Source organism: Orbicella faveolata, unplaced genomic scaffold (assembly GCF_042242905.1).
Source record: "Orbicella faveolata isolate gen_17 unplaced genomic scaffold, um_ofav_v1 contig_46, whole genome shotgun sequence".
Classification (NCBI taxonomy): Eukaryota; Metazoa; Cnidaria; class Anthozoa; order Scleractinia; family Merulinidae; genus Orbicella; species Orbicella faveolata.
This window is the reverse complement of record NW_028301576.1, coordinates 18,464,834-18,490,000: the sequence shown is the minus strand read 5'-3', so window position 1 is coordinate 18,490,000 and position 25,167 is coordinate 18,464,834. Positions and strand designations below refer to the sequence as shown.

General features: G+C 39.7%; 1 protein-coding gene and 2 pseudogenes across 1 annotated transcript; 2 read left to right on the top strand and 1 right to left on the bottom strand.

Annotated features, from left to right (window-relative positions):
• Positions 1 to 1,994: 1,994 nt before the first annotated feature.
• LOC149098741 (beta-1,4-N-acetylgalactosaminyltransferase 3-like) lies at positions 1,995 to 24,397 on the top strand. Its single transcript, XM_089278094.1, has 4 exons — positions 1,995 to 3,484; positions 17,893 to 18,412; positions 19,340 to 19,484; positions 23,235 to 24,397. The coding sequence occupies exons 1-4, from the start codon at positions 2,352 to 2,354 to the stop codon at positions 23,381 to 23,383; spliced, it is 1,947 nt and encodes a 648-aa protein (XP_089134220.1). The 5' UTR covers positions 1,995 to 2,351; the 3' UTR covers positions 23,384 to 24,397.
• LOC149098743 (uncharacterized) lies at positions 13,519 to 14,957 on the top strand (annotated as a pseudogene).
• LOC149098742 (uncharacterized) lies at positions 15,864 to 17,010 on the bottom strand (annotated as a pseudogene).
• Positions 24,398 to 25,167: the final 770 nt, after the last annotated feature.

Genomic DNA, 25,167 nt, shown 5'->3' with positions numbered 1-25,167 from the left:
TACATTTTGTCTACCACAAGAACTCTCACTTATAAGTATCACAAAAAGATGCCCTCTGTGTGCAAAGAAGTACTCGACTCAAAGCTTGTGGACCGTTAATAACTTCGTGATTGTGCGGATGGCTGATGCGCTTACGGCTTTTAATGCAGTAAAGTTGCCGAGGATATATTCGAACCTTGTTAATAGACCTTAGATAAACGTGAGAATCCAAATTTCAGAACCAGGCTGAAAACAGACGACGAAATATCGTGTTTAGGTTTCAGGACGTGATATAAAAGTTACCACACTCGTCTTCGAAATCTCCAATCGAGTACTCAAGATGTTCGAAAAGTATACTGAGCTGTTCTAATCTGTAGCATTTGTTTTGGTGAATCTATACTCTTTGGCGCCCTCCAACGTTTATGATGTGTATTTCCTGTCAAGGCTGGACAGAAATTACAAGGTAGAAAACTATTAGGTATCGACAATATGAAGAATAAACTTGAATAAGTCAAGTGAAAACAAGAGAGAATCAATAGCGCTTCTTGCGTGAATACAACCAGTGACGTCACAAGGTCCTTAAACTCGGTTCCAGAGCCCGGACACACTTTTGCTCCAAAAAGTCGATTTCAACAGCTGAAAAAAGCACTTTCCGTAATGATTTGACAGAAATAAAGTTCACCATTACTTTAGGCACGTTTGAAACTATAGATTGGGATAATAAAAGAGAGTACGAAAATTTCGTTTCACTGGCACTTTAACAAAACCTAAAAAGTGGTGCACGTCAATCATCTCCGTCTCCTTGCCGACTGTATGCAAAATTTACCTGAAAAAAAAGTCTGAAACCTTGCAACAGCCCATTCGTAAAAATTATCATTTTACTTTCGGTATGTACGGCTAGCTCACTACATTGGCATTAAACATTCCTTGAAATCTATAAATGAACACGTTAACTTTGTCGGGTTTTTCAACGACCATTCACATGCATGAGTGACCCCGACGAGTCAAGCAAATCTGCAGGTGAGCGAACAAATTATTTCTGCACGTATTTTTCTTGGGGCTACGGACTGAACAATACTTGAACCTATAAAACTTCCAACTTATTACCTTACAAAATTATAAGGTTTATAAGAAGTTGAAGTCTTGTTCAGTCCGGTGCTCCAAGACAAATACGTACAGAAATAATTTAGTTCGCGTGTAGATTTGCTTGATCTCGGGGTCATTCATGCATGCGAATGGCCGTTGAGAAACCCGATTCGCCCGTCTTCAATTACAAATTTCAAGTATTCAGTGAGCTAGCTGAGCATACTGAAAGTAAAATGATAATTTTTACGAGTGGACCGCTGCAAGGTTTAAGACTGTTTTTGTAAATTTTGTTTATCGTCGGTAATGGGCGGAGATGATTGACGTCCACCAAAACTTAGGTTTTGTCTAGACGCTTTTGCGCTGAAGATCGCGTGTGATTGATAACCGCTGTAATGCCAATTTTCCCTTTCTTTCCTAACTTGGCTATTCTTCTTTTCTCGGAAATTGTAATTTTTATGATTAATTGATAATAAGACTTGTATGATTGCAGACCGAATTGAACTCCACTCAGTCGCCTGTGATTGGTAACCGCTGTATAAATGAAGGCCTGAAATAAAATTGCATTAATTACCACATTTGACTCGTGACGTCACCGGACAACATAATCGACTAGTGCTTTCAGACGTCTCTCTCCCCGAGTGACTTAGCGAGCGGAGAAGGCGGCTGAAATTCAGGCTACTTTATCTGAGAAGCAACAATTTGCTTTGAGAAAATTTGTCTCGTTTCATAAGGTATTTGCAAACGCAGCGAGCTGAATAAAATATACAGAAAAATCACGCCAGTTTACATCCGGGCGTGCGACTTTTTCTTGAAAGAGAAACAACTGCCGTCTCATTTACATGCCTAAGGTCGTGAAATGCATATTTCCATTTGTAAGGTTCTTTATGCGGGGAAGCTCTAATGTTTCGCAGGTTGAAACGTTACAATTACTGAAATGCACGAGTTATGCTCGTTTGTTTGAATGAAAACTGATCAGTTGAATGTAGGCGCTACTAGGTTACTATTATGCTGTACAGGTGACTGTGACAACGTCTGTAGAAAACTTTGACGGTCAACTGATTTGCATAGAATTGCGACAAAACTGCGGCAATGTCTACAGCGGGAAACTGACTTTGTATGAGAGCTTTTCTCGACACCCCACTTGGGTCCGACTACTGTCAGAGCTTTTCGTCTACACAGACAAAAAAGTCCGAAACGATCGAGTTCAGTGTAAAGGGGTGTCCACAGGTGTCAGTGAAGGTAAAGCCGGATTCCACCGACCTTCTTCACTCTGTTTGAAATAAAAGATGTTTGCAAGACTGACGATCTTCGCGCTTGTGTATCGGTTTTACCTTCGCCATGGCTCTTTTTGGTCGCCCGTACTCTCCCGAAGACGGAGAAGACTGCTCAAGCTTCTGGTAATAATACTGTTTTGTTGTTTAATCTTCTCTTTTGCTCCTACTTTATCCAAAAAGAAGAGTGTTAGTTATTCAAGAAGCGCTAGTGTCTTCTTCGCTAATGAATCTAGTGAAAATTTCACTGGCGAGGAACAAAATTCCACGGATGCGAGTGAAGAAGGAAGAAAAGGTCGACTAACAGTTTCCATCTGGCGCGATTTGTGCGGCAACGAAGTGAAAGTGTTGAGAAACTCGCCATTTTATCCTAGTTATCCAAGCGAAAAGAGGTTCATTCGTGAGTTTTCCGAGTTTCAAATCGAGGACAACAAAACGGAATACGGTCAAACGATAGTTGGTTTCCTAAACCCAACAAGGAATGGATTATATCGCTTTGCGATAGCCTCCGATGATTCATCAGAGTTGTGGCTCAGTCCAAGCGAAAATCCCGATGAAAAACAGCTAATTGCCAGTGTGTTTATTGGGGGCGCTGCAAGTTGGACGAAAAAGAACGAGCTAAATAAATACCCTAATCAAACTTCGAGCGACATAAAGCTTCGCGAAGGAAGTCGTTATTACATCGAAGTTATTCATAAACAAGGCAAAGGCGACGGATTTGTGCAAGTTTTTTGGTCAAATCCTGGTGTCACAGACTTTAAACTGATCAGCTCTGAATACCTATCGCTATGTTGCGATGATGTCGTGGTTTCCCCAAAACAGGATGCCATGAACCAACTACTTGCTGAGCGTCTTGCAATCTCACAGATAGCATGGGAAAAGTATTCGAGCTTTTTCGCTCTTCCTTTGATTAGCGAAGTAGGTTATCTTCCACAATGCACGTACAAGTCTAGCTTTGTTCCCAAAGACAAGATCGACAAATACAATGGGGTTTACCTAGTTGATCTATCCAGCGTGTTCCCACAAGATGATACTTTTATGGGAAATAAAGGAAGGGTGTGGTCCTGGAGTAACAGAGTCGCTGATGGAGAAATAGTACAATCAGTGGTGGACAAGATGATCGCCGCCTTTTGCAGGAAAACTGCCAAGTAAGTGAAAGTTTTGAAATTATCATTGTCAAAACAACAACAATCCCCCGATGGTGTACGAATTAATTCATAAATAAAACAAGGCTAGACAAGCTGCCCGCCAGCTGAGGTGTTTAGTTGTAGGTTATTTGTAGCTATTTGCACACTATTGGTTGTCAAAGGCATGCATTATATGGGATTCCGATTATGAGACGATGTTCTGTGAGCTATTTTAAAGCTGACTCGTTTAAGGTGGCTCAAAACAGTTTCCAGCGCTCAGATTTTGGTGGATCATTATAACCACTCTTTATCACTTGATGCTACAATGATCATAGTATCAGAAAGCTCCTCGATCGTTAGTGAACACGTTGTTATCATTTTCGTGACGCAATATCATAGCAACTGTATGACCTCCTAAAAACACCCTTAATTACAGCTTTAGGGGCTCATAATTCAAAAACGGCACGGTGAAATTTTTTTATATTATCAACTTTTGATAAGCATGATAAGACGCAACTTTTGGCAAAGTTTTAAAAAAATTCTGTACATAGGGTTCAGAGCCACCCTAAATTTTCGAAAATTTAGGGTGGCTCTGAACCCTGTGTACAGAATTGTTTAAACTTTGCCAAAAGTTGCGTCTTATCATGCTTATCAAAAGTCGATAATATAAAAAAAAAATTCACCCTGCCGTTTTTGAATTATAAGCTCCTAAAGCTGTAATTAAGGGTGTTTTTAGGTCATACAGTTGCTATGGTAACCTATTGCGTCACGAAAATGATAACAACGTGCTCACCAATGATTGGGCAGTTTTTTGATACCATGATTGTAGCATCAAGTGATAAAGAGTTGTTATAACGACCCATCAAAATCTAAGTGCTGGAAACTGTTTTGAGCCACCTTAACACATGGTCATTTTAAAACAATGTCGTTTAGATTTTCTCGCAACGCTATCTTTATTCTGGAACTCAATTTAAGTCAAAGACAAAAAGCCGTGAACACTTTGAGTTGATTTTGACAGGTCCATTGTGTAGCAACCAAACAGATACGAAAAAGCCGCAAACAAAACAAAAAATTAACGGTGTCTCTGTCGGTCATGAAACCACACTTCGATCGTTTATCCTTCCGAAAAATGGCTGTTACTCTGAAGTTGTATAATTTCTAATTTGATCTGTTCTCTTTGTGCAAGCAAACTGGAAACTCGAGGGACTTTAAATGACGTCTGGCTCAAGCCTGTACGCGCGGACTTGCAGCCTGAGGCTACAAAACCAGCTCCCCTATAATTAACTTCATCCGCTGCTATATTTGTAGATAAGTAATGGTAATAGGACTGAGTGGAGTTCAATTCGGTCTGCAATCATACAAGTCTTATTATCAATTAATTATCAATTTCCGAGAAAAAAAGAATAGTCAAGTTAGGAAAGAAAGGGAAAATTGGCATTTTAGCGGTTATCAATCACATGCGCTCATCAGCGTAAAAACGTCAAGACAAAACCTAAGTTTTGGTGGACGTCAATCATCTCCGACTCCTTAGCGACTGTATGCAAAATTTACCATAAAAGGTCTTAAACCTTGCGGCGGTCCACTCGTAAAAATTATCATTTTACTTTCAGTATTCACAGCTAGTTCACTAGACACACTGGCATTAAATATTCCTTGAAATTTATAACTGAAGACGGCGGGTCGGGTTTCTCAATGACCACCATAAAGCAAATTAAATCTACACGCGAACAAATTATTTCTGCACGTATTTGTCTTGGGGCTACGGACTGAACAAGACTTAAACTTCTTACAAACCTTATAATTTTGTAAGGTAATAAGTTATAATTATTATATGGCCAGCTCCGTGAGCGGGCAAGATGAATCAAATCCTGCGCTGTGATTGGCTACCCGAGCGGGCAAGATGGAGCTATCTTGCCTGCGCGGGACTACTCGCCATTTCCTGGAAGAAAAATTTCCCCGAAAGCCATATAATAAATCCTTTATTGACCAAGCTTGTTCGGTCAAGATGGCTTGATATTGGCCTCGTTCTTTTTTTTTTGCGAGTTTATGGACCTCGACTCCGTCTCGGTCCATAATCACGCAAAAACAGAACTTTGCCAATATCCAGCCATCTTGACCTCACACTTGGTCAATAGCCCATACGTTTTATAGGTTTACTCTCTACATTCCATCTTTCGACATGCTATGTAAACGGCTGAAAGACTGTTTACCTGTGAAACTGGCGATTTTTCCGGTTATTAGCGGAACAAGATGATGACAGGTATATGATAATTACTGACCTCAAATGAATGAAGAAGATTGTGGACTCCCGATTTACGGGATAATTCAAACGATTTTAGTGTAGTCGATCGGCTCTCAAGAGTGACTTCCGGTGGAATTGGACCGCTACCGCTCAGTTACATGTAAACATTCAAAGCAGTCGATTTATCCCTCACAGAATGTTTTCTTGATACTCCTAGCCTTAGTTCGATGTCAAATAAATCCATCTTTCATGACTAAAAGTTGAGTTTGACCTAGCCTCTTCCAGGCTTTCAGTTAGTTGGGGCGCAGCGCGAAAATCAGAGCACGAAAAAAAAAAAAAAAAGTGCGGTGAGAGAAAGCGAAGAAAATAAAAATCCAAACAACCTAAAAGTTATGGTTTTTAAATACAGTTAATAAAAACCTCCTTCCTGACAAAGTTTGGGAAAATCGAATTTTTCTATCCTGTTTAGTTGTCGCTCTGAAATTGAGATTGGTTGATTTCACTACAACTTTAAATGTGATTGGTTGATTAAAACTACAACTTTGAATGTGATTGGCTTATTGAACTGTCTGATAACAAACTTTCCGATGCAAAACTGTTCGATAACAACTTGGCAAGTGAATTAGTGGAAAATAGGAGTTTTTTAAGCCAATTACAACCGAGGAAATTGTAATTTTCATGATTTAAATTGTAAAGACACCCTGATAACTATGAACTGAAATGATCAATTTCCATGGAAAGAGAAGAAGATTCGGAAGAAACGACAGTAAAAAGCAAAATAAATAAAGAGTAAAACATTCTCTTTTTGTAAGTAATATGCAACTACATGTAATAATGTACCAACCGTACGCGAGATTTTCCTAAACTAAAATTTAAAGATTACCGTATTGTGCACCAGAATTATGGCTTTCAGTAAATAAACCGATTTATTTTTTCCCAAGAGGGCACGGCAACGAATCCCGCAATCTGATTGGTTCTTAACGCGGTCCGGATATTCCTATCTCTGGCCACGGTCACGGTAACGGCGGGAAACAGCGCGGATGAAATTGACGTGTTGGTCAATTTTCGTGAGTGAAAAGCGGTAATGATCACTCTTTGCCCTTTTTACACTTCCATCGACGATTAATCAACGCAAGCTTATCCCTATTCACTTTAAAATGGCAAGGAAAGTCACTGTAAGTAAATTCAATTGAGTATATTTTGAAGTTGTGAGAGTTTGTTTGGTTGTTTGTAGCTCGGCGCTGTAATGGCGCGTAATGCTGTGTGTCTCTCTCTGTACAATTTTAAGCAAAAATGAGTCAATTGCAGTCGAGTTTACCTTTCTGATCGTTATTGTATTTAAGTGAATTTCTGTGGAATACACTTAACGAATTTCCTCGCTTTCTGCTACTCAATTTACGGTCGAAAAGTCTGATTTAGAGTGATTCTCAATGACTGATAGAAATTGCTTTTGTACTAAAACTTTAAACTTTGCACGAACTTTCACAACGGAAAAACAGTTTTTGAGAACTTAACTGGTGAACTAGATGTAACTAACATAAAGTAGTTCGAAATAAATCTGTTCTTTAATACATCTTTCTTTGTCTAGTATCTGAGTTAGTCGCTCGTGCGTTCGTTAGACTTTTTTTACGAAGGTTTGTAGACGACACGTAAGCCAATTCAATGATGCGTATACAAACCCACTTGTAAACCATTTTACCTCAGGGAAAAAATAAATATGTTATTTGCCGGCTTAGGGTCGGTCCTTATAGCGAAAAACTGTGACCTTGGCCTTGAAAATGCTTTTAAGGCCTGGGTCACAGTTTCTCACTATACGGACTTCCCAGCCGGCAAATAACTATGTACTTATTGACTGAGTGGGAGGGCCGGAGGGGAAAATATTTGGCTCGTCAGGACGTACGGACCGAGCGCAGCGAGGTCCGCACGTACAAATATTTTCCCCTCCAGCCCGACCTAACTCAGTCAATAAGCATTTTATCATATTACCACTTAGTGTTGAAAATTTTGAGAATTCTGTTTAAACCTAAATAGGATGCCGCGCAGATCTTGCGTCAACTGATCTTGCTAACGAAAAAACTACTCTTTTATAACGCTAGTTGGGTGTCGCAGCGCTACGCGTCTGCTTTCGCGACACCATGCTCAGAACTTACTAGAAAGACCTAGAAACAAGGGTAGCGTACACGCGAAACAAATACGCGTGAAAAAGCCTTAAATAACTGAATACACGTTCAAATAAACTTCCAATGACTAAAAAATAGTACTCTTAAGGCTACAAAGTATAATAATTGAGCATAAAATAGCTCAAGGACGTTCGCGCGAACATTTTCCAGTCGAAAATTTCAAATTTTTACTGCAGTCAGATAATGAGTTACTTGTGTCAGAAATGCAAAAAAATTGGGGGTCACCGACTTCGTTTCAGAGATATAGCGCGCGGAAAACTGCCCTGATTTTGAAAAATTAGCGCACGTAATTCAGCGTAGTCTACTTAACAAATGGTAAACGCCATAGCGTGCACTATTGAGTTATGGATGCACGCGGGAGGTTGCTAAGCACGAAAGAAGCGTAAGAGTTGCACGAGGCGATAGCCGAGTGCAACTCTAGCTTCTTGAGTGCTTAGCAAACCTCCCAAGTGCATTCATAACTCAATAGTGCACGCTATGGCGTTTACCATTTGTTTTATAACATAACATTGAGACATTGGAACAACAGAAGTCCTTTTATTGAGCTACATCACAAAAAAATATTCGTGCAGTCTTACATGACAAGAGAAAACAAGCGCGCGAAAATTCATTCATGACAACTGACTGCACACCAGTAGCTCGATAAAGAGTTAGATTTTAATACTTTTTATTTTATAGAGGACCTCCCTGAAAACCACGTATTTACGTGACGGGCGCTTCCTCTTTAAAGATTGTTTTTATTATTATTATTATTATTATTATTATTATTATTATTATTATTATAAAGTTTCATCTTCAGACAACTGTGAAGACAGTTTCGCATTTCTGGCAGAAGAACGTCGGCCATTACTTTGGAAAAAATGTCTGTCAAAAGATTTGCTTTGTAAACATTAGTACACACGTCAGCAGCGTACACCCATGGGCAAATAGTAGATGCTAAATTAACCAATCAGAGCGCGCGCTTTGCTTTAGTTATGTTATAAAGGGGTTTATAGCTAAAAATATCGAAGGCGAGTCAATGGAGGTAAACGCTCTTAGTCATATTTTGTAGAAGTGGGTCTGTTGCGTAAATAATTCCAAATTTTACCAGCGTTTTCACAAAACTTAACCCTTCAAGAGGCATTTGAAACCGTCGCACAGATAAACGAAGAGCTAAACAACGGAATTCGATGGTGCATTTTGCAAAAATTCAAACTTCTAGTCGATAGATTTTCTTCATTTTTTCGCTAAACGTAGAAAATCGGTAGAGAAAATGATCCATCAAAAAAAAAAAAAATAGGGGTCACCGAACGTCCAAGATCGTTAAATCCAGGCAAAGCTCTAGCAATGGTCATCTGCCCTATCATTGTTCATTTTATTACTTAGCATGCGCGCGCTCATGCATGACGTGGCAAGTGAATTTGCGTGCGCAGTAAGGATGCGCAGAAACAATTAGCGCGAACGTCCTTAAGGTGTCTCCACAGGGTAATCATTTATGGCGTTGCGCGCGCAAGTGTTATGTTTTGAATGCTGTTTTTGCGTTCCCTTTCACACATAGTCCTCTCAAACTTATTACATATAATAAGCAATGATTAAATAGTATTTTGCTATTATCTCTGTTAAAATTTTGAGATTTAGTCTTGAATTTTAAATGCCCAAACAAATGTGTTTTTTTACTGTTTTTATGGCTTTATTTGTGATTTTCATGAATTTCCTTCGGTGAAATCTTCCAAAATTTTTACATCACATCGCTTGCAGTGGGATACGAATTTTAAACACGAAAAAAGTAGGGTTTGTAAAGGCAGGTTTTTCGATATTTTCAAATTTATGTCTTTTACCGCTGCAAAAAATCTGGTCTTGTAGATTTCCCTGATAAATGAGCTCCGACTAAAATAAAATATTTACTACCAATCTGCCAAAATATAACGGAATTTCACCGAGGGAAACGTGAGAAAATTCACTGTCAGTTTTGCTTTTTGTGCTCATGTTGACGTAATAAAATATCGAAAAACACTGACGTTTTCCTTTGAGCGCGCGCAGATCACTTCCTCAGCACTCGTGCGATCGTTAAACTATAGGGAACCACCTTAAATTAGAAACCCGTTGAAAACTTGCTAAATGTTGCGCGTGCAAATTTCTTGCAGAAGCGCGCGCCGCTTCAAGTGTCGTACATCGCGCGAGCACAACTTAACTGCTGTAGCTACACACAATTACAATTCATGCTAACGGGATTGGCTAACCTGTTTAAAAAGCCAACGGAAAGTTGATATAAAGCTGTCAAAAATAAGTCAAAACCATAAAAAACTTAGCGAGTGACAAAATTTCGCTTCATGCTTCAATAAAATGTCGGCGTCGTTTCAAGCTATTTGTCGACCTCTTGGATTCTCTTGAACAAGAGAGTACCAGCAACTGAATATCAATGACACCGATGTAGGTTCCCGAAAACAGTGCCTGTGTTTGCTGACTTTGCTGGCTTTGCTGTGTAGTGGAAATTCAAGCGAGTTTTATTATCTGGATGAATTGTAGAGGCCCTGTTAGGGAGGGCTTAGTCATCCCTTATCCTTAAAATTCTGAGGGGCAATTATCCCTTATCCCTAAAATTAGCGAGATTGTTATCCACAAAATTACTTATCTTTGGAATTTGACAATTGGTGGCAATTTTTAAGTGTAGAACGAACCGTTTCTTATTAGATAACCTAATACTGCATAATTATAAGAAAACTCTACAGTTTTACATGACGTTACCTTGGAATATTCTCCTCTCTGCAACTGATTACAGTACCTACATACCAGAGTCCTGGAAGGGTACCAGATCCTGCTAGACACTTTTAAACCCCTTGGTTCGTCGGCATTACTTAACTTTGTAGGACACTTAACTCGCAGAACACAAAGTTATCTCCTCGTCGTCGTAAGAATTACGTTGTCAACAAAGTCATAGGTTTAAATTTTATTTTCTCTTCTCTGTGATTCAGCCCGCCGCACTTGGAAAGTGATTAACAATTTTCTGTTAGCGGTTTTCAAGCAAGGACGGTCAAAAAATGATCCTCGTTTGGTTTGTAAGTGCCATAATTTACCTTGCATTTGTATCACCAAAAACAAGCTACATACATGTGCATTTTTTTAGAGAACTGATAAGTTCACTAAATTCTCTGCACTCGTTGTCATTGATAATAGTGTGGTAACTGGCTTTCGCGTTTGTACTGAATGTCAGTGACCATTAGTAGAAGGCAAAATTGGAATTTTTTTCTCTAGCTGATCGCCTTCCTGATCTAGTTGAAACTTGCGGAGTGTCATTCTCTGGTTGAATCTCATGGTCCTCCTCCGAATTCCTAGTGTCACCATTGTCGAGGGACTCCACTAGAAGACAGTAGTAAACATCATCGTCAAGAAAAATTGTATCGTCTTCTTTCTTATGTGGTAATAGATGTCCAACAGTAGCAATTAAATAATGAAAGAATGACAGATGCGAATACAGCCATAACACTACTGGAAAAATGACCGGAAAAAATTTCAGGCTGTGAACGGGATTCGAGCCCACGACCTTTGCGTGTTCAACTCAATATATATGGAGATATGGAGCTGAACGCTCGAAGATAAAAACTAGCGAGACAATCTCAGATAGTGCAGAGTGCAATTTTACGGCTCTGATACAGTAGACACATAGGTCCTTACCCATGCCGTTCTCTCCCTTGGTAGTCAACTAGGCCTTTTCCCCTTGCAGAATATGAGCAGACAAAAACTTGATAAGACGTAATCTTAGCATTGTGTAAGTTTCATGTTTGTATTTTCTTTCAAGACCCAAAAATAACTAACAATTACCCGTTTGTCAAGAAGGCTTTGAATTTTATTGTGATGTTTTACGCTGATTTTCAGTCATTTTAAATTCAATATTACGCAGAAGTGGCAAATATGACAATTTTATTTTTCACTCCAACGTATGTAACTTGATACTTTTGTTTTCCTCGCCGAGCTGTGCAACCTGATACCCTTGTTTCCTCAAAAATGTAAGAAAGATATGTATCGTTTTACTTACTGCTGGAGATAAATGGAATAACGCTAAATATCTCACGAAAAATCGAAGAGGAACGATTTTGTTCTACTCCAAACGCAAATTTTCAGTTCACAGAAAAACAAGAACTAATCTAATTATCAAATAGTCAGGTCCGGTCACGGAATAGTTCGTTCTTATTCACGTCGAACTAAAATACAATGCTATTGATTAATACAACCGAGGAGCGTTTCAACGAGAAGTACTGAAGGTAGAGATCGTTACTTGGTCGAAATTATATCCTACATCGGTGAGAGAGTCACCTCATATTTGCGAAGTTTCTTGTGTCAGAAATTTATTAGTTTTATATGTAACTAACTTGGGAAAGTTTCGGCTGAATATGAACTTTTTGCTCCCTTCATAGAAGAGGAAATAGGCAAGCCGCTAAGGAGAAGCATTCTTTATTTGAACCCTGGAAAACACGCAATAGTTATAAAACAACAGAAAAAACTTCTTGAATCGAGCTAGAAGTGATTCCAGATGATACGCAGTCACAGTAGCGTTATTTGCAGTAAAAAAGGGAGAGCTGTCGTTACCTGAAATACAGCTGCTATCCCCGGTCAGAATAGCTCAGCTCTGGCCCTCTTTCTGTCAAGCAACGCAACGGTGGCGTTGCGTGACGGAGAGAGGGCCATAACTGGACACTGAAGGCTAAGTTATCTGCGCATGCGTTTCGAGCAAATTGATTGGGATAGAATAACAAGAGATTTGCGAAAACATATATAGGTTTGTGATGTTATCGAGCGAGTAACGTAAGTATGCTACTTTTTACGTAGTAAACAGAGGTACCTACCCCACCCCATTATTACAATAATTAATACACCGATTCCAGAAAAAAACCGGAAGTTGCACGGAAACGAGGCTTAATAGCGCTCGCGGTAAATTCGAAACAACATGGCGAGCGAGCAAGAAGAGCAAGAGCAAGGTGATCTCTCTCCTGAGGACATCCCTGGCGCCAGTGTTACCGCAGAACAAATAGGGAAATTGACAGTTAGCCAGTTGAAATTTTGGCTAAAATGTCGCCGAATAAATCAAAGTGGCAACAAAAAGGAACTTTTCGAAAGGTATTTTGTCATCCTTGGCATCCTTCGATTGTCTCTCTATAAGTTCTATAAACAACCTGTCCTCGCTATTTTTATGACCTATTAAAAGAAATTTTTGCTCACGGTCTTTTCAGAGTGAAGAACCTGAATGAAATGAAAAACTTAAAAATCTACGACCCTGACCCGGAGAAGAGTTTTACTAAAGCTAAAGTAGCAAGGTTGAAGCAAGAACATACAGACTTAAATGTTCCGGTCGATGTCGAGACTGTTCCAACCAACCACATTAACAAATTTCCCACAGCTGATTCGGCTTTCACTAACGACCTCAGTCTTCTCCCCAAGTTTGTTCCAACTGACACATTAATGCCTCTTAAGAACTGTGGAAAGAACACTAGCCGAAAAACAGAAGATACCTTTGTCGAATTTGCAAGTTCTAAAGGTCTTAGATTGCTCCCATTTGTGCACGATGTCCAAGTAACAACAGACATTTCAGAAGAACACATTATTTACCTCAGAGCACTTTGTTGGGCCTCCTATAGAAAAGCTGTCAAATATAAGGTAAAATGGTGGTTCAGAATAACGGCAACCCCAAGATTCTAGCTGCTGAATGCGACAAAATATGCCCAGCTGGGAAAAGTGGCTGCTGCTGTCATGTGATGGCAGTGATCTGGAAACTGGATGAAATATTTAGGAAAAATACAGTTGAACAAGTTGACAACCGCAGCTGTACCTCCAAACCTAGAAAATGGGGAATTCCGGGGAAAAGGACTGTACAACATAATCCTGTGATGTCGCAGGAACTTTTTAAACCCCGACATGTATCAGATACCTCAGGAAGAAAACGTAGGGGCGTGTACCCCACACTTTTTGACCCAAGGCCATCAAAATTGCGTAAATTAGACGTAGAATCTGTCGGAATGTTAAAACAAAATTTACAAAAAGTGAACCCGTCTGTTGCATTTTCAAAGATGATTCCTGATGTGAATGATATTGTACTAATTGACACAATAGTGGGAGAAGTTGCCAAGAGTTCCGTACTTCATGTACAACTTAAAGAGTTTGGAACAAGCATTCAGCCTAGGGCCGTCAGTGATACCTCTCAGACCTCTTCAAGTTCTATGTCAAGCTGTGAAAGTGAACTTAGTAATGTTGTCGAGAGAAGGGAGGACTTGAGACATCATGAAGCATCTGTTACTCAGATAATACACCAGTGAAAGAGCATCCAATATCTCTTTCTGAAATAAACAATAGGTGTGAGAGAGTAAAGAGGAATCTTTTCAAAACTGAAGAGGAAATTGTTAAGATAGAGTCTCAAACAAGACAACAATCCGCTTGCCAAGAGTGGTATGAGCACAGGTTCGGTAGATTGGCAGCTTCAAAGAGTTACAGGGTGGGATGCAATCACAAAGCAGATACATCACCAACAAAAATTATCAAAGAAGTACTACACTATAACAGGGACTATCAGTCACAAGCCATGAAAGATGGCTTAGAGAATGAGCAACTGGTAATAGACAAGTACACTGAAATGATGCATGAACAGGGACATACAAGGGTGCAAGTAGCAAAATGTAGATTTTTTGTTGAAAAGGAAAAGGGAATTTTTGGGGCCTCCCCAGATGGTCTGGTAACAGACCCAAGTAAGAGCAGTCCTCATGGAGTCATTGAAGCTAAAAATGTCACCGTTAAGGATGGTGAGACCCTGAAAGATGCCCTTATACGGAAATCTATATGTATAATGTCTGATACTGGTTTGAAAGTAAACCAGAGTCATATGTACTTTTTTCAAGTACAACAACAACTCTTTGTTGTGAACAGACTTTGTGGTGTCCTTGCTATACTTGGAAGTAATGGAGAATTTTTTCATGAGGAAATTGCCTTTCAGCCAGAATGGTGGAAGGAGAAGCTGATGAAAATTGAACAATTTTATGACAAATATATTTTATATGAGTTGGCTCACCCAAGGATCAGAGATGGCCTTACAAGATGGGCTTATAGCTAATGCCAGACTAAATAATGTATTATTAAAGTACTAATACATTTTTGCAGCATCTGATAAGAGAGAATGCCAATTTCTGTTAGCTTTTCTCAGGTAATATAATGTTGAATGAAAATACAGTTAAAAAGAATTGGGAATCTATAAGACCATAGTTAAACCTCAATAATTCAATTGTACTTAAACGTTATTAGCAAAACACTGAACCATAAGCCCTTCTTTGTCACACACTGAATGAAACTTGAAGCCATGTAATGCACAATTTCAATATGATGGGAATCACCATATATTTAATCATCACTGAAGAAAAATCCTGTACTTTGTTTACATTTATTACCAAATGACAAATTAAATCTTAGGTGCCATTAGTTAATTGTAAGATAACTTAGCAAGTTAAGGCAGGTTTCTGCCAGTTAACCAGCAAACAGCTCACTGCCCAGAGTCGATTGACAACTCCACACAAACTTAGTGGAATTACTCCATCAAATATATGCCATCCCTTTAATCTCCTAATAGCTCTTTCAACGTGTATCCTTACATTTGCAATTCTCATGGTTGAAAAACATTCTTCCTCAGAAAATTGTTCTGGTTTACTTTGTCGCTTAGGAGGGATGAAGAGTCTTACCTTCTTGCATGCCAGCAAATCCTGTATATCAAATCCTCGATCTGCCACGATCAAATCATTCTCTTCCAACAAATCAATTAAGGAACTACTCTTTACAATCTCCTTATCGGAGATACTTCCTCCCTAAAGGCTACTGACAAAGGTAATCCAGACATTAGGGGAAATTCCTACAAGGCCTTTCAATGTGTTGTGGGACTTGTATTCAGAGTACAATTCACTCTGCTTCTCCAGGTCTTGTGGTGTCTGATATTTTATCTCTGCGCAGTCTATTATGCACCTTATATTTCCTATTCAGCCTTGAAAACTTCAGGCAAATACTGCTTAATTTGTTCTTTGGAGGGCCATATGGGCAGGCTCCCCAACATCAAATACAGGAAATTAGCCCATGTAATAACTATATCTGACACTACTTGTTCTGAAATATTAAACCTAAAAGCCAGATCTCGCTCAAATAGACCTAGTCTTAAACGAGTTAAAAATAGCCAAAGTTCATCAATTGGCTGTAATGTCCTTCGACAACCAACATTGCTTCCGGGAAACTTCTTTTGTTTACCTCCCAGGTAGGGAAATTGATTTTCTACGTTGATCGAATCACTGTTGTCACGCATATAACTGTAATATGTCAAGTTACTGGCACTAGGCTCTACATATTTCTCAAATTCAATTAAAGTTGGATAGTCAGGAAATCCAGTATAAAACTTGATAACTTCGCTGCTACCTGAAAATCTTTCCAGACCAAACCAGTCTTTCATTTTCTTTCTTCATTGCCTCTATCCACTCCTCAAGTGTCGGTGGGCCATAAACGACGGAATCATTCTGTTCGTTTGAACGATCCCTAATTTCGTACTGCCGCTCTTTATGCTGATGGGTGCTCACTTCTGACTTGGCGGACTCAGATGTCTCACATCTCGCCTGCGACCTTTTCGCTCTACACCGAGATTCTTCATGATCATCGACTTTTGTCCATGGAAAAACCGAGGGTACGGCTCCCTGTTTTAATGAACGTCTGTGTCCCGTCAGACTCGGTTTAAAATCAGTTGGCAAGAAGTGCTCGGAACAGCAAAACTTATTTCCTACCGTGGCAAAGTAGGCATCTCCCCGTTTCATCCCGATTTCCACGTTTTCCTTCTTTGTTTATCCGAAGGAGACTCATGGAATGATAAATCAGTTCGGTTCTCGCTTCGATTATTACAGTTTGCAGCTGCACAGCACTTGTGTCCAATTTTTTTCCTTTTCTTCGACAATTGCTCCGGACAGGTAGCTCTAAACTTATATACATTCCAATTTTTTCCTAATTCCTCCGATATTTCGTCCGCGATATTGGTAGCTCGAGGGCTATCAAGCCTCGCTTGCATGCAACTTCCGGTTTTTTTCTGGAATCGGTGTATTAATTGAAATTAGTTAATTAAACAAACATTACAGTTTACACCTTATTGTGTTTTAATGTTAGTGCCTGACCGAACAGCAGCCCCCTAAACCATCCGAATAGTGCACTCTGCACCAAAAATGTACATTGCGTATTAGCCAATCAGAACGCGCGCTTTTCTAAAGCTACGTTGTAATGTATTACCATGCACGCTTACGTATACTGAGTTAATAGCGCGACTTTGATCAAGCTATGTTGTAACTCGGTTTCACAGATCACATTATGTTCATGTAATTTGTTTTCATGCAAGAGTAGATCAACTTCTCCTGTTTTCAAGCTATATCCTTGTGGATTATTCTTGATTCAGTTTTTGTACCTGTATTTACATTATTTTGGGGACTGAAGTCATATTGTTTGAGAAGTTCATTAATTGCAAAAATGATGGTTTGTGATACAAATACAGAACATTTAGTTGGGTAAGCGGAGTTCATATTCCTTTGTTTGCATGACACAACTCACAAACCTTCACCACGCCGGACTCATCACTTTGTAAAGGATTTAATTCGAATTCATCTCTACAGTGTAATTACCTTGCGATCGACCCAAAGGCTTACCTCAAGTTCGCTTCGAAACATGTTCGAACACGAGTATTAAAACAAACGAAGCCAAACAAATACCTGAAATACGAATTCTTTCATTAAGAACCTGATGTTTGACTTCTTTAGGTTTCTGCTTGCGTTGCCTGCCTGCTTGCCTACCTGTTAGCATGCCTTCGCGACCTTGCTTGCTCGACTTGACTAAAAGACCGACCAACCGATCGACGGACGGACGGACACACCGACCGACCGACTGACCGACACACCGATCCAGCGACCCACCGACCGACACAGTGACCGACCGACCGACCGACTGAGTGATTAATGACTTAATTTGTCTCGCTACTCTTCCAGGGATTTCTTTTTAAAGAGAATCTACAGAGTTACGCAGAAGTCTGATCCAGTTTATGGCGATCGTTACTCTGTCGACGTGGAACTTGGTTTACAGCATAGCAAGAAATCATTCCGCTTGTCTGAACATGTCTATCAGAAGAAGGGAAGTGACAAGTTGTGTTTTCCAGAAGGAATCAACTGGAACAGCAAAGCCATGGTGTACTTCATACTTCCTGTCAAAGACCAGGGACGATGGGTCTATCATTTCATCAATGAACTCACTGTTGCCAGCTTATTAACCGGTGATACGAACTTCCACGTCGTTGTTGCCGACTTTGAAAGTCAGGATATTGATATGGCCGAAGCTTTTAACACTTCTCTGTTCCGCAGCAGACACACCATTGTTAACATGACGGGTAAATTTTACAAGACACTCGCGCTAAACGAGGCTGTGGCACGTGTTCCAAGCGAGCATGATATACTGTTTCTGTATGATCTTCACATCGATGTGCCCGTAGACATTGTGGGCAGCGTCAGAAAGGTAATAAAGTGCAAATGTAATTACATTAGAAGCAGGCTCTGTAAGAGTCTTCAGCAATGTTAGCGAACAGTTCAAATGCGTGACCTAAGAGGGTACGAAAGCACGGTCACTAGTGTCGTGTTTTCTCTAACGTCTCCTCCTCATGTCACGCTTTTTCAAGTTTTGCGCAGTGTTCGACGATCTTAAATACATACATACACGTATACATACTTTATTTGGTCTCGCAGGTTAAAATAATCTGGCAGCCGTTGGCTGATGTGGACCTGCGTTACTAATTTCTCCATTGTTAATAACTTCTCCATTGTTCCCTGAGATTGCTCGTAGTTTTTAATGGATTGATGAACTGAACTAAGACAGGGTGTTTTCGGTGTTTTCTGTGTTGAAGAAACATTTTACTTAGTGTGGATAAATGTTCCTAGTTTCTTTAAGTGCGTGGATGTCGCATGGTATGGAGGAGGAGGCGCCTGCAAGAACATTTGCCTTCCACCAGGCTCCTCACGGTGAATGCAGACCTCAGCAAGTCAACTAAAATCACGTCTGACCATATCTACAGTGTATTGGACAACTGCTAGAGAACAAGTGTAGAACTGAAAGAGGCCTGTAGATAAGAATGCTGATGACGATGCTACAGGGCACTTGGAACTATCCCGCTACTGATTGGCTGGAAAAAAAAATTGTAATCATTGCAGATCTAGATCTCTCGTTAAGGAGAGCAGACGTATTAGAGGCTAGGGTACAAAGATTTTCGGACAAGCGTAAACTACAGCGATAGGATTTACTCTGTATGAGTCCGCTTGTTTACTGTAATGTACCAGTCAGATGGTGCTATTGCTGCGAGCCTTCTCTAGGTCCCTTATGTACTTTGACTCGAAATCGTTGTACCACTGTTTGATGCTCAACGTTATCTGTTTGTCATTCATCTTTCAGAACACCGTTGAGGGACGAATTGCCTATTTCCCTGTGGTTGGTCGCTTAGATTGTAGCAGCTCGTCTGCTGAACACAGAGGCTTCTGGGAGCTTGCAGGCTTTGGCTTGCTTGGTATATACAAGTCTGACTGGACAAAGATTGGAGGTAAGTGGAATTCAGTTTTTTTAAGAAAGTGATCAGAAGAACAACCTAATGATCTCGATGTCGGACAAAACTTGAACTGCAATATTACCACAATGCAAAGCCTCTTTAACCGACTAACGAGATATGACAAACATGTTTTTCTCCTGATAAAGTTTCTAACGACGGTTAAACACTTTAATATAGCATTATAAGAATAAAAGCCTATTATTGCTATTATCAATTGAGCAGCCAATTAACTATAATTCACCTCAGTGGTCCCAATGTGTGTAGAATGATCACTATACTTATCTTTAGGAGACAACACACTACAAAAAAATCATACCACACAGGATTAAACCCTGTCACTCTTTGGATGTATTGAGTTTTATAATATAGATAGGACCCTGCGCACGCTCTGATTGGTCAAAAACCCATGTTTTATCAGAGTATAAAATATAGAAAAAGCGTGTTTTATTGATTTGCGCGTATAAAATCTATATCATAAAGCAAATAAAGAAGCCTAAGTCGTGTATTACACTGTGATAAAACACGACAGGCGTTTGAGAAGACGAGGCAAATGTAGAAAACAAGAGCCGCAGGCGAGTGTTTTCTACATTTCTCGAGTGTTCTCAAATGTCTGGAATCCAAATTCAACCGTTTTTCTGCGTTTTGGTCTGCTTGTCGTACGTTGTCTTTGTTTTGTGGGCGTGGCACAGCGGAATAATGAACGAATTTACACAGTTCGATACTTATGCCACCTCGGACGAATTGCAAATTGAAAAAATATCACTTGCCCATGGCCCCAGCAAAATAAAAGCAGGTTGGAGGCCGGGGGAGGGCGAGGTTGGGGGGGGGGGGGAGGTGAAGGTGCTGGCAGTTTGTTGGTGTGCTTGCAGGAATGTAGAAAGATCTCGAAAATTTCTTGCTGGTTGCTCAAAGACAGGATATCAATGAAATTAGGAAATAAAAGTGCACTGAAAACAAGAAGTACTCTATGTAGGCATTGCCTTGTGCATTGGTTTTGGTTGAAGGGAAAAAATTGACATTTGATTTACTCCCACATTGCCTTTCTCCTACACGGCATATAAAGTGGATACTGATGAGCTGTTTATTGCAGCCTAACCAGGAGCCATAATCGGGAGTGGCGAGATTCTCTTGCAGATTTTTCACAGCGATGGCAGGGAATAAGACAGGGAATAAGAACCAGGGCTCTTATATGTAGTTCTATGCTCTGTGCTAATGGAAAAGGTGAGTTTTTCAGGGTCGAAAGCAAGACTTCAATTTCGTGCTGTGAATGAATAATATCCGCTCGCGCTAGTTGTACAGGGAAGATTTTGAGTTTGTTCTGTAAAGAAAAGTTTTGTGAGAAAACTCTTTACCCCGTTATCGAGTTAATTTTTGAGTTTCCCAAGCAATGCTTAATCATAACTAAACCCTGTTTTTGACAGTTTCTTATTGTTTCTGTTTGTTTGGCGAGTTTGCAAAAGTTTTTGAAAGGAAAGTCTGACGCGTTATAAGTAGCTCATTTGCATAGTGCGAGCCGGTGTTTTCAATTGTCAACAAATCTTGACAAAGATTTCTTTCGTTGTCTTTTGTGCTGAGATACTGCAACAATTTTCATCAACGCCAAAAGGCTACTAAGATCATGTGTGTTTCTTTAACACTTTTACACTGCGAAAATAACATAGAAAAGGAGTTTGATAACTCAACTAACAAAATCGAAATCGTTCATTCGAGTTGATTAAAGGAAGCGTCATCGTAACTTTGCTGATTATTTCTGTTGTATTCACATATTTTCAGCTAAACTTTCAATATGTTCTCAAACATTTATCAACTTTAAACATATTTAATAACTATAGAGATATAGTATGAGTTTGATGAACGTTTTCACACGAAAGTGCGGAAGTCCAATTTGTCATGTTTTACTGACTGTACAAAACACGCATCGGCGGGCACTCTTATTCATCGACAACAGACACTTTATTGGATTTTTACACAAGCAAAACTAAGTAGCATCTACAGACATAAACTTTATTGTCACTTATTGGGCCTTGATAGAACATCAAGCGTTGCTTACAATTCAGGCGAAACTTTGTTTTTACTTTTCGGTCGAGATAGACTCTGGCGAAATCCTCGCAAGCGTGTGGCAAGAGGAGGGAAACTTTGGAGCCCTGAAACAGTGCTATATCCAAATATATCCAACTGGGTTTTTGCTGTGTTATGGAAAAGCTGTTAATCTTCAACATATGTGAAACTTAGAGTGGAGTGATGTGGAGCTCTTGTTAAAGAAGCAGCGAAACACAACTTGGTCAGCGATATAAAGCGGGACATAACTAAATTCGACACTGTCTTACTTCTCCCAAACTGAAGCAGCTTACGACGAAAATAATGAAGCAAAATTCCAACAGACATGAACGTATTGATTTGTGGGCCAAAAGCATCAAACATTCCGGGAATTTCGGACGCCATTTCCCCGCGCTATATCCGCAAAAATCCACGTAGCATGTACGCCCGTGTGCCGCACATGATGGCGCAATTTGTTCTAAAAATAGAAAAAATTGTCCCATATCATAGGGACAGCCCCAATACTAGAAATAGCGCGCGCTTACGGTCTCCGTCCCCGATTATGACTCCTGGCCTAACACAATAATACTGAACTAAGAAAACTCTTTTAGAAACTTAGAGAATTTGCTTCCCTGCTAGCAGAGGCTCTTTTCCTGGTGTTCGCTGACGGGAGAAAAGAGACCTCTACCACGGGTCGAAAATGGCTATTTTGAGCATGCTCCGGGGCTTACCGACCGAGCCATCACGTGATGTTCATAGCGCGTGACGAAAATAAAACCTTTCACTCCAACTGACGCGAAAAACCCACGCAGATGGCGCGTTATGTCTCACACCCCGGTTAACTCACTGTGTAGGAAACGGAGGAAAATATCGACTAGATCGCCAAAACGCGCTTAAAAAAGTACAAAAATCATCTAGAGATAATTGTTGTCTGATCTGTGGTATTAACTTCAAGTTATCTGGACAGGAAAGCTTTTCAACACAACCACATCTGCAGAACTCAAAGAAAATTTAACAGTCCTTCTCGGAGAGTCGCCAGATTTTTCCTTGTCATCCCGACGGGTTTGCAAATGCTGTAAACGAAAGGTGAACTCAGTTATAAATAGAACATTGATTCTCGAACAAGACAAAACATTTCTCATCGACAAACAACCACAACAAAGTGGGTTAGATGGCAGAATTTTCACCTTTTCCGTTCGTGCAACTAGTACAGCAATCTGGTAGATGAGAGTTTTCCCATGCCCGGTCGACAAGCACGCAAACGTGTCTCGCCCGTTTAAAAGGGCCTTGAACTGCTCGTCACCCAATTTTTTTTTTTAATCTTTTCATCGTCGAGGTTATCCACAACGGAAGAAAGCAAACTTGTGACTCTTTAAGATTGAACTCTTTCGAGCACGCCGATGAGCACGCCATGTTTACACTGTGCATGGGCTCAATAAATAACAGCGAAATTAATGTAAAGAAATGCGCGCGACGCAACGGCTTAAGTTGCGGTCAGCGAATAACGCAAGGAGCATGCGTTTTAAATAGAGCCGTCCAAGACTGTGGACGGCGGTTAAATTAAAGCCATTTTCGACCCATGGCAGATGTCTCTTTTCTCCCGTCAACGAACACCCGGAGAAGAATCTCTGCTAGCAGGGAAAGAATTTGCTTGTATGAACATTTAGTTGTACAACTCTGATTTATTTTTGCTCTGTTTGTCCAAAGGAATGAACACCGAGAAATTCAAATACAAATGGGGCGGGGAGGACTGGGATCTACTGGACCGTGTTTTGAACGCCAAGTTGGAAGTGGAACGAATCAAGTACCCAGGCCTCTATCATCATTATCACCGTAAACAAAAAAAATGGAATTAAAGATATTTTTTATTTGTTTTATGGAATCTACACGAGATCATGATATGGAAATAGAAAAAGAAAATGGATCTCTTTGTTATTTCACCGCGATTTAGCCGTCTGAAAATGTGAGATTTTACCTCCGGTTAGGTCAGAAACCGCAAGGGGTTACGACCTGGGACTAGTCAGGCTGTGACGTTAAAACAAGAACGTACTTCAACATATTTTTCCAACCAAAATAATAGAAACGAAACAAACAAAAAAAATAAATAAGTGAAATAAACTAGGAATTAGGCAATCAAGCGTAATTCCAATTTTGATTCAAATTTGTAAACATTCACCATTATTACGAAAGATATATAGACGCGGTGTAAAAACAACGATATCCATTTTCTCTTTCGATTTCTTTATTATGATCTCGTTTAGATTCCATAAAACAAATAAAAAGTATCTGTCACAGTGATACACTTTTAAAACGCTTGGTGTAGCCGCGCCTGGAGTGTTTGTAGCGCGCCTCCTATGCGAAGTTGCTCTACCTGGCCTACGTACCGCCTCACCAAGTTGAAAAATATCGCTTTAAATTCTCACATCATACTGCGACTACCTAACGGTTTTAAAAGGTGTTGTGTAAGGTTTAAGATTAAAGATTGTAAATATCGCTTTCTTTTTTTTTAAATTTAACTTTATTTGTTTTCTGCACTACTATAATCAATACCTTTGCGTCGCCATGTTATATTCTCCATTGTTACATTCAGTACTAGTGTAGATGTATTATCTCAATAAAATGGTCGTAAAATTACATGCAACTATCTTCGATGTTTCTTTCCACGAGCCAGATATGCTACCAAACAGTTTTTTATCTATCGTTTGAGTGCCTTTTGAGTTGTTGGTAGCATAAAGCCAGTCAATTGCTAAGGTCTTTACAAAATTAAATTGACAGATAGTAAATGTATGATCAATATTGATTCTTGCTCACCACTGTAGAGGCATTCGTCATCCGTTTAATACCATATCAATAAAGGTTGTCTTTCGTGACTTTAATTCTATGTATTAATTTAAACTGGATTTCCTTCCACTTTGTCCACTTGCAGATGTTTTATAGCGAGGTTTTTCGAGGCATACCCATCCAACTTCATTGTGTTATTCCATCTCCTTGGGCCAGACTGGCTAGCCGTGTGAATATCAGTTTGAAAAAAAAAAAAACTAAATGCGACGAAATCTGCATTAGACTTGATTCCAGTCACTCTTCAAACAGGATCACACCACAAGCTTATTTGTGTGAATTCATCTGAGACCATCGTGGTCATGAGGTAGCCAACAAATATTGTCTTGTTGATGGCAAATTTACATCGGTTCCTCTTTCTAAGCAGAAATGTCTCAACTTTCACTTCATAGCAAATATTCTCCTAAAACTTTGCCAGGCAGCACTCACCAGGCTCACTTCCAGAGTCAAAACTATCATCTTCAATAGGGGAGAAGAGGGTCTCGATGGGGTGGTGGCTTTTAAGACCAACGTTTAATATTTTGGCTTTTTTTTCGGCCAACGGTTAATTTATTTCCCTTAAGATTAACAAAAATCTTACTAACTAACTACCATCGATAAAAAAGTTAAAAATATGTATTGACCCAGACCATTTCGGACATGGCGTTGAACAGCCGGACGTCATAAATGTTCATACTTCCTGAAGCATGCATAAGGGAGTTTACGAAACCACGACGGCAACGGCAACGGGAACGTCACTGAACAAAAGAATTAATAAGCAGAACAATGTCTGTGCACGTGCGTTATAATTTTTGGTACATTT

What these genes read in the sequence shown, in the direction of transcription:
- LOC149098741 (XM_089278094.1), top strand. Translation starts at nt 2,352, where the DNA reads ATGTTTGCAAGACTGACGATCTTCGCGCTTGTGTATCGGTTTTACCTT. An exon ending in TTTTGCAGGAAAACTGCCAA is followed by an intron (nt 3,485 to 17,892) that starts GTAAGTGAAAGT and finishes CTACTCTTCCAG; the next exon opens with GGATTTCTTTTTAAAGAGAA. An exon ending in TGACTGGACAAAGATTGGAG is followed by an intron (nt 19,485 to 23,234) that starts GTAAGTGGAATT and finishes GTTTGTCCAAAG; the next exon opens with GAATGAACACCGAGAAATTC.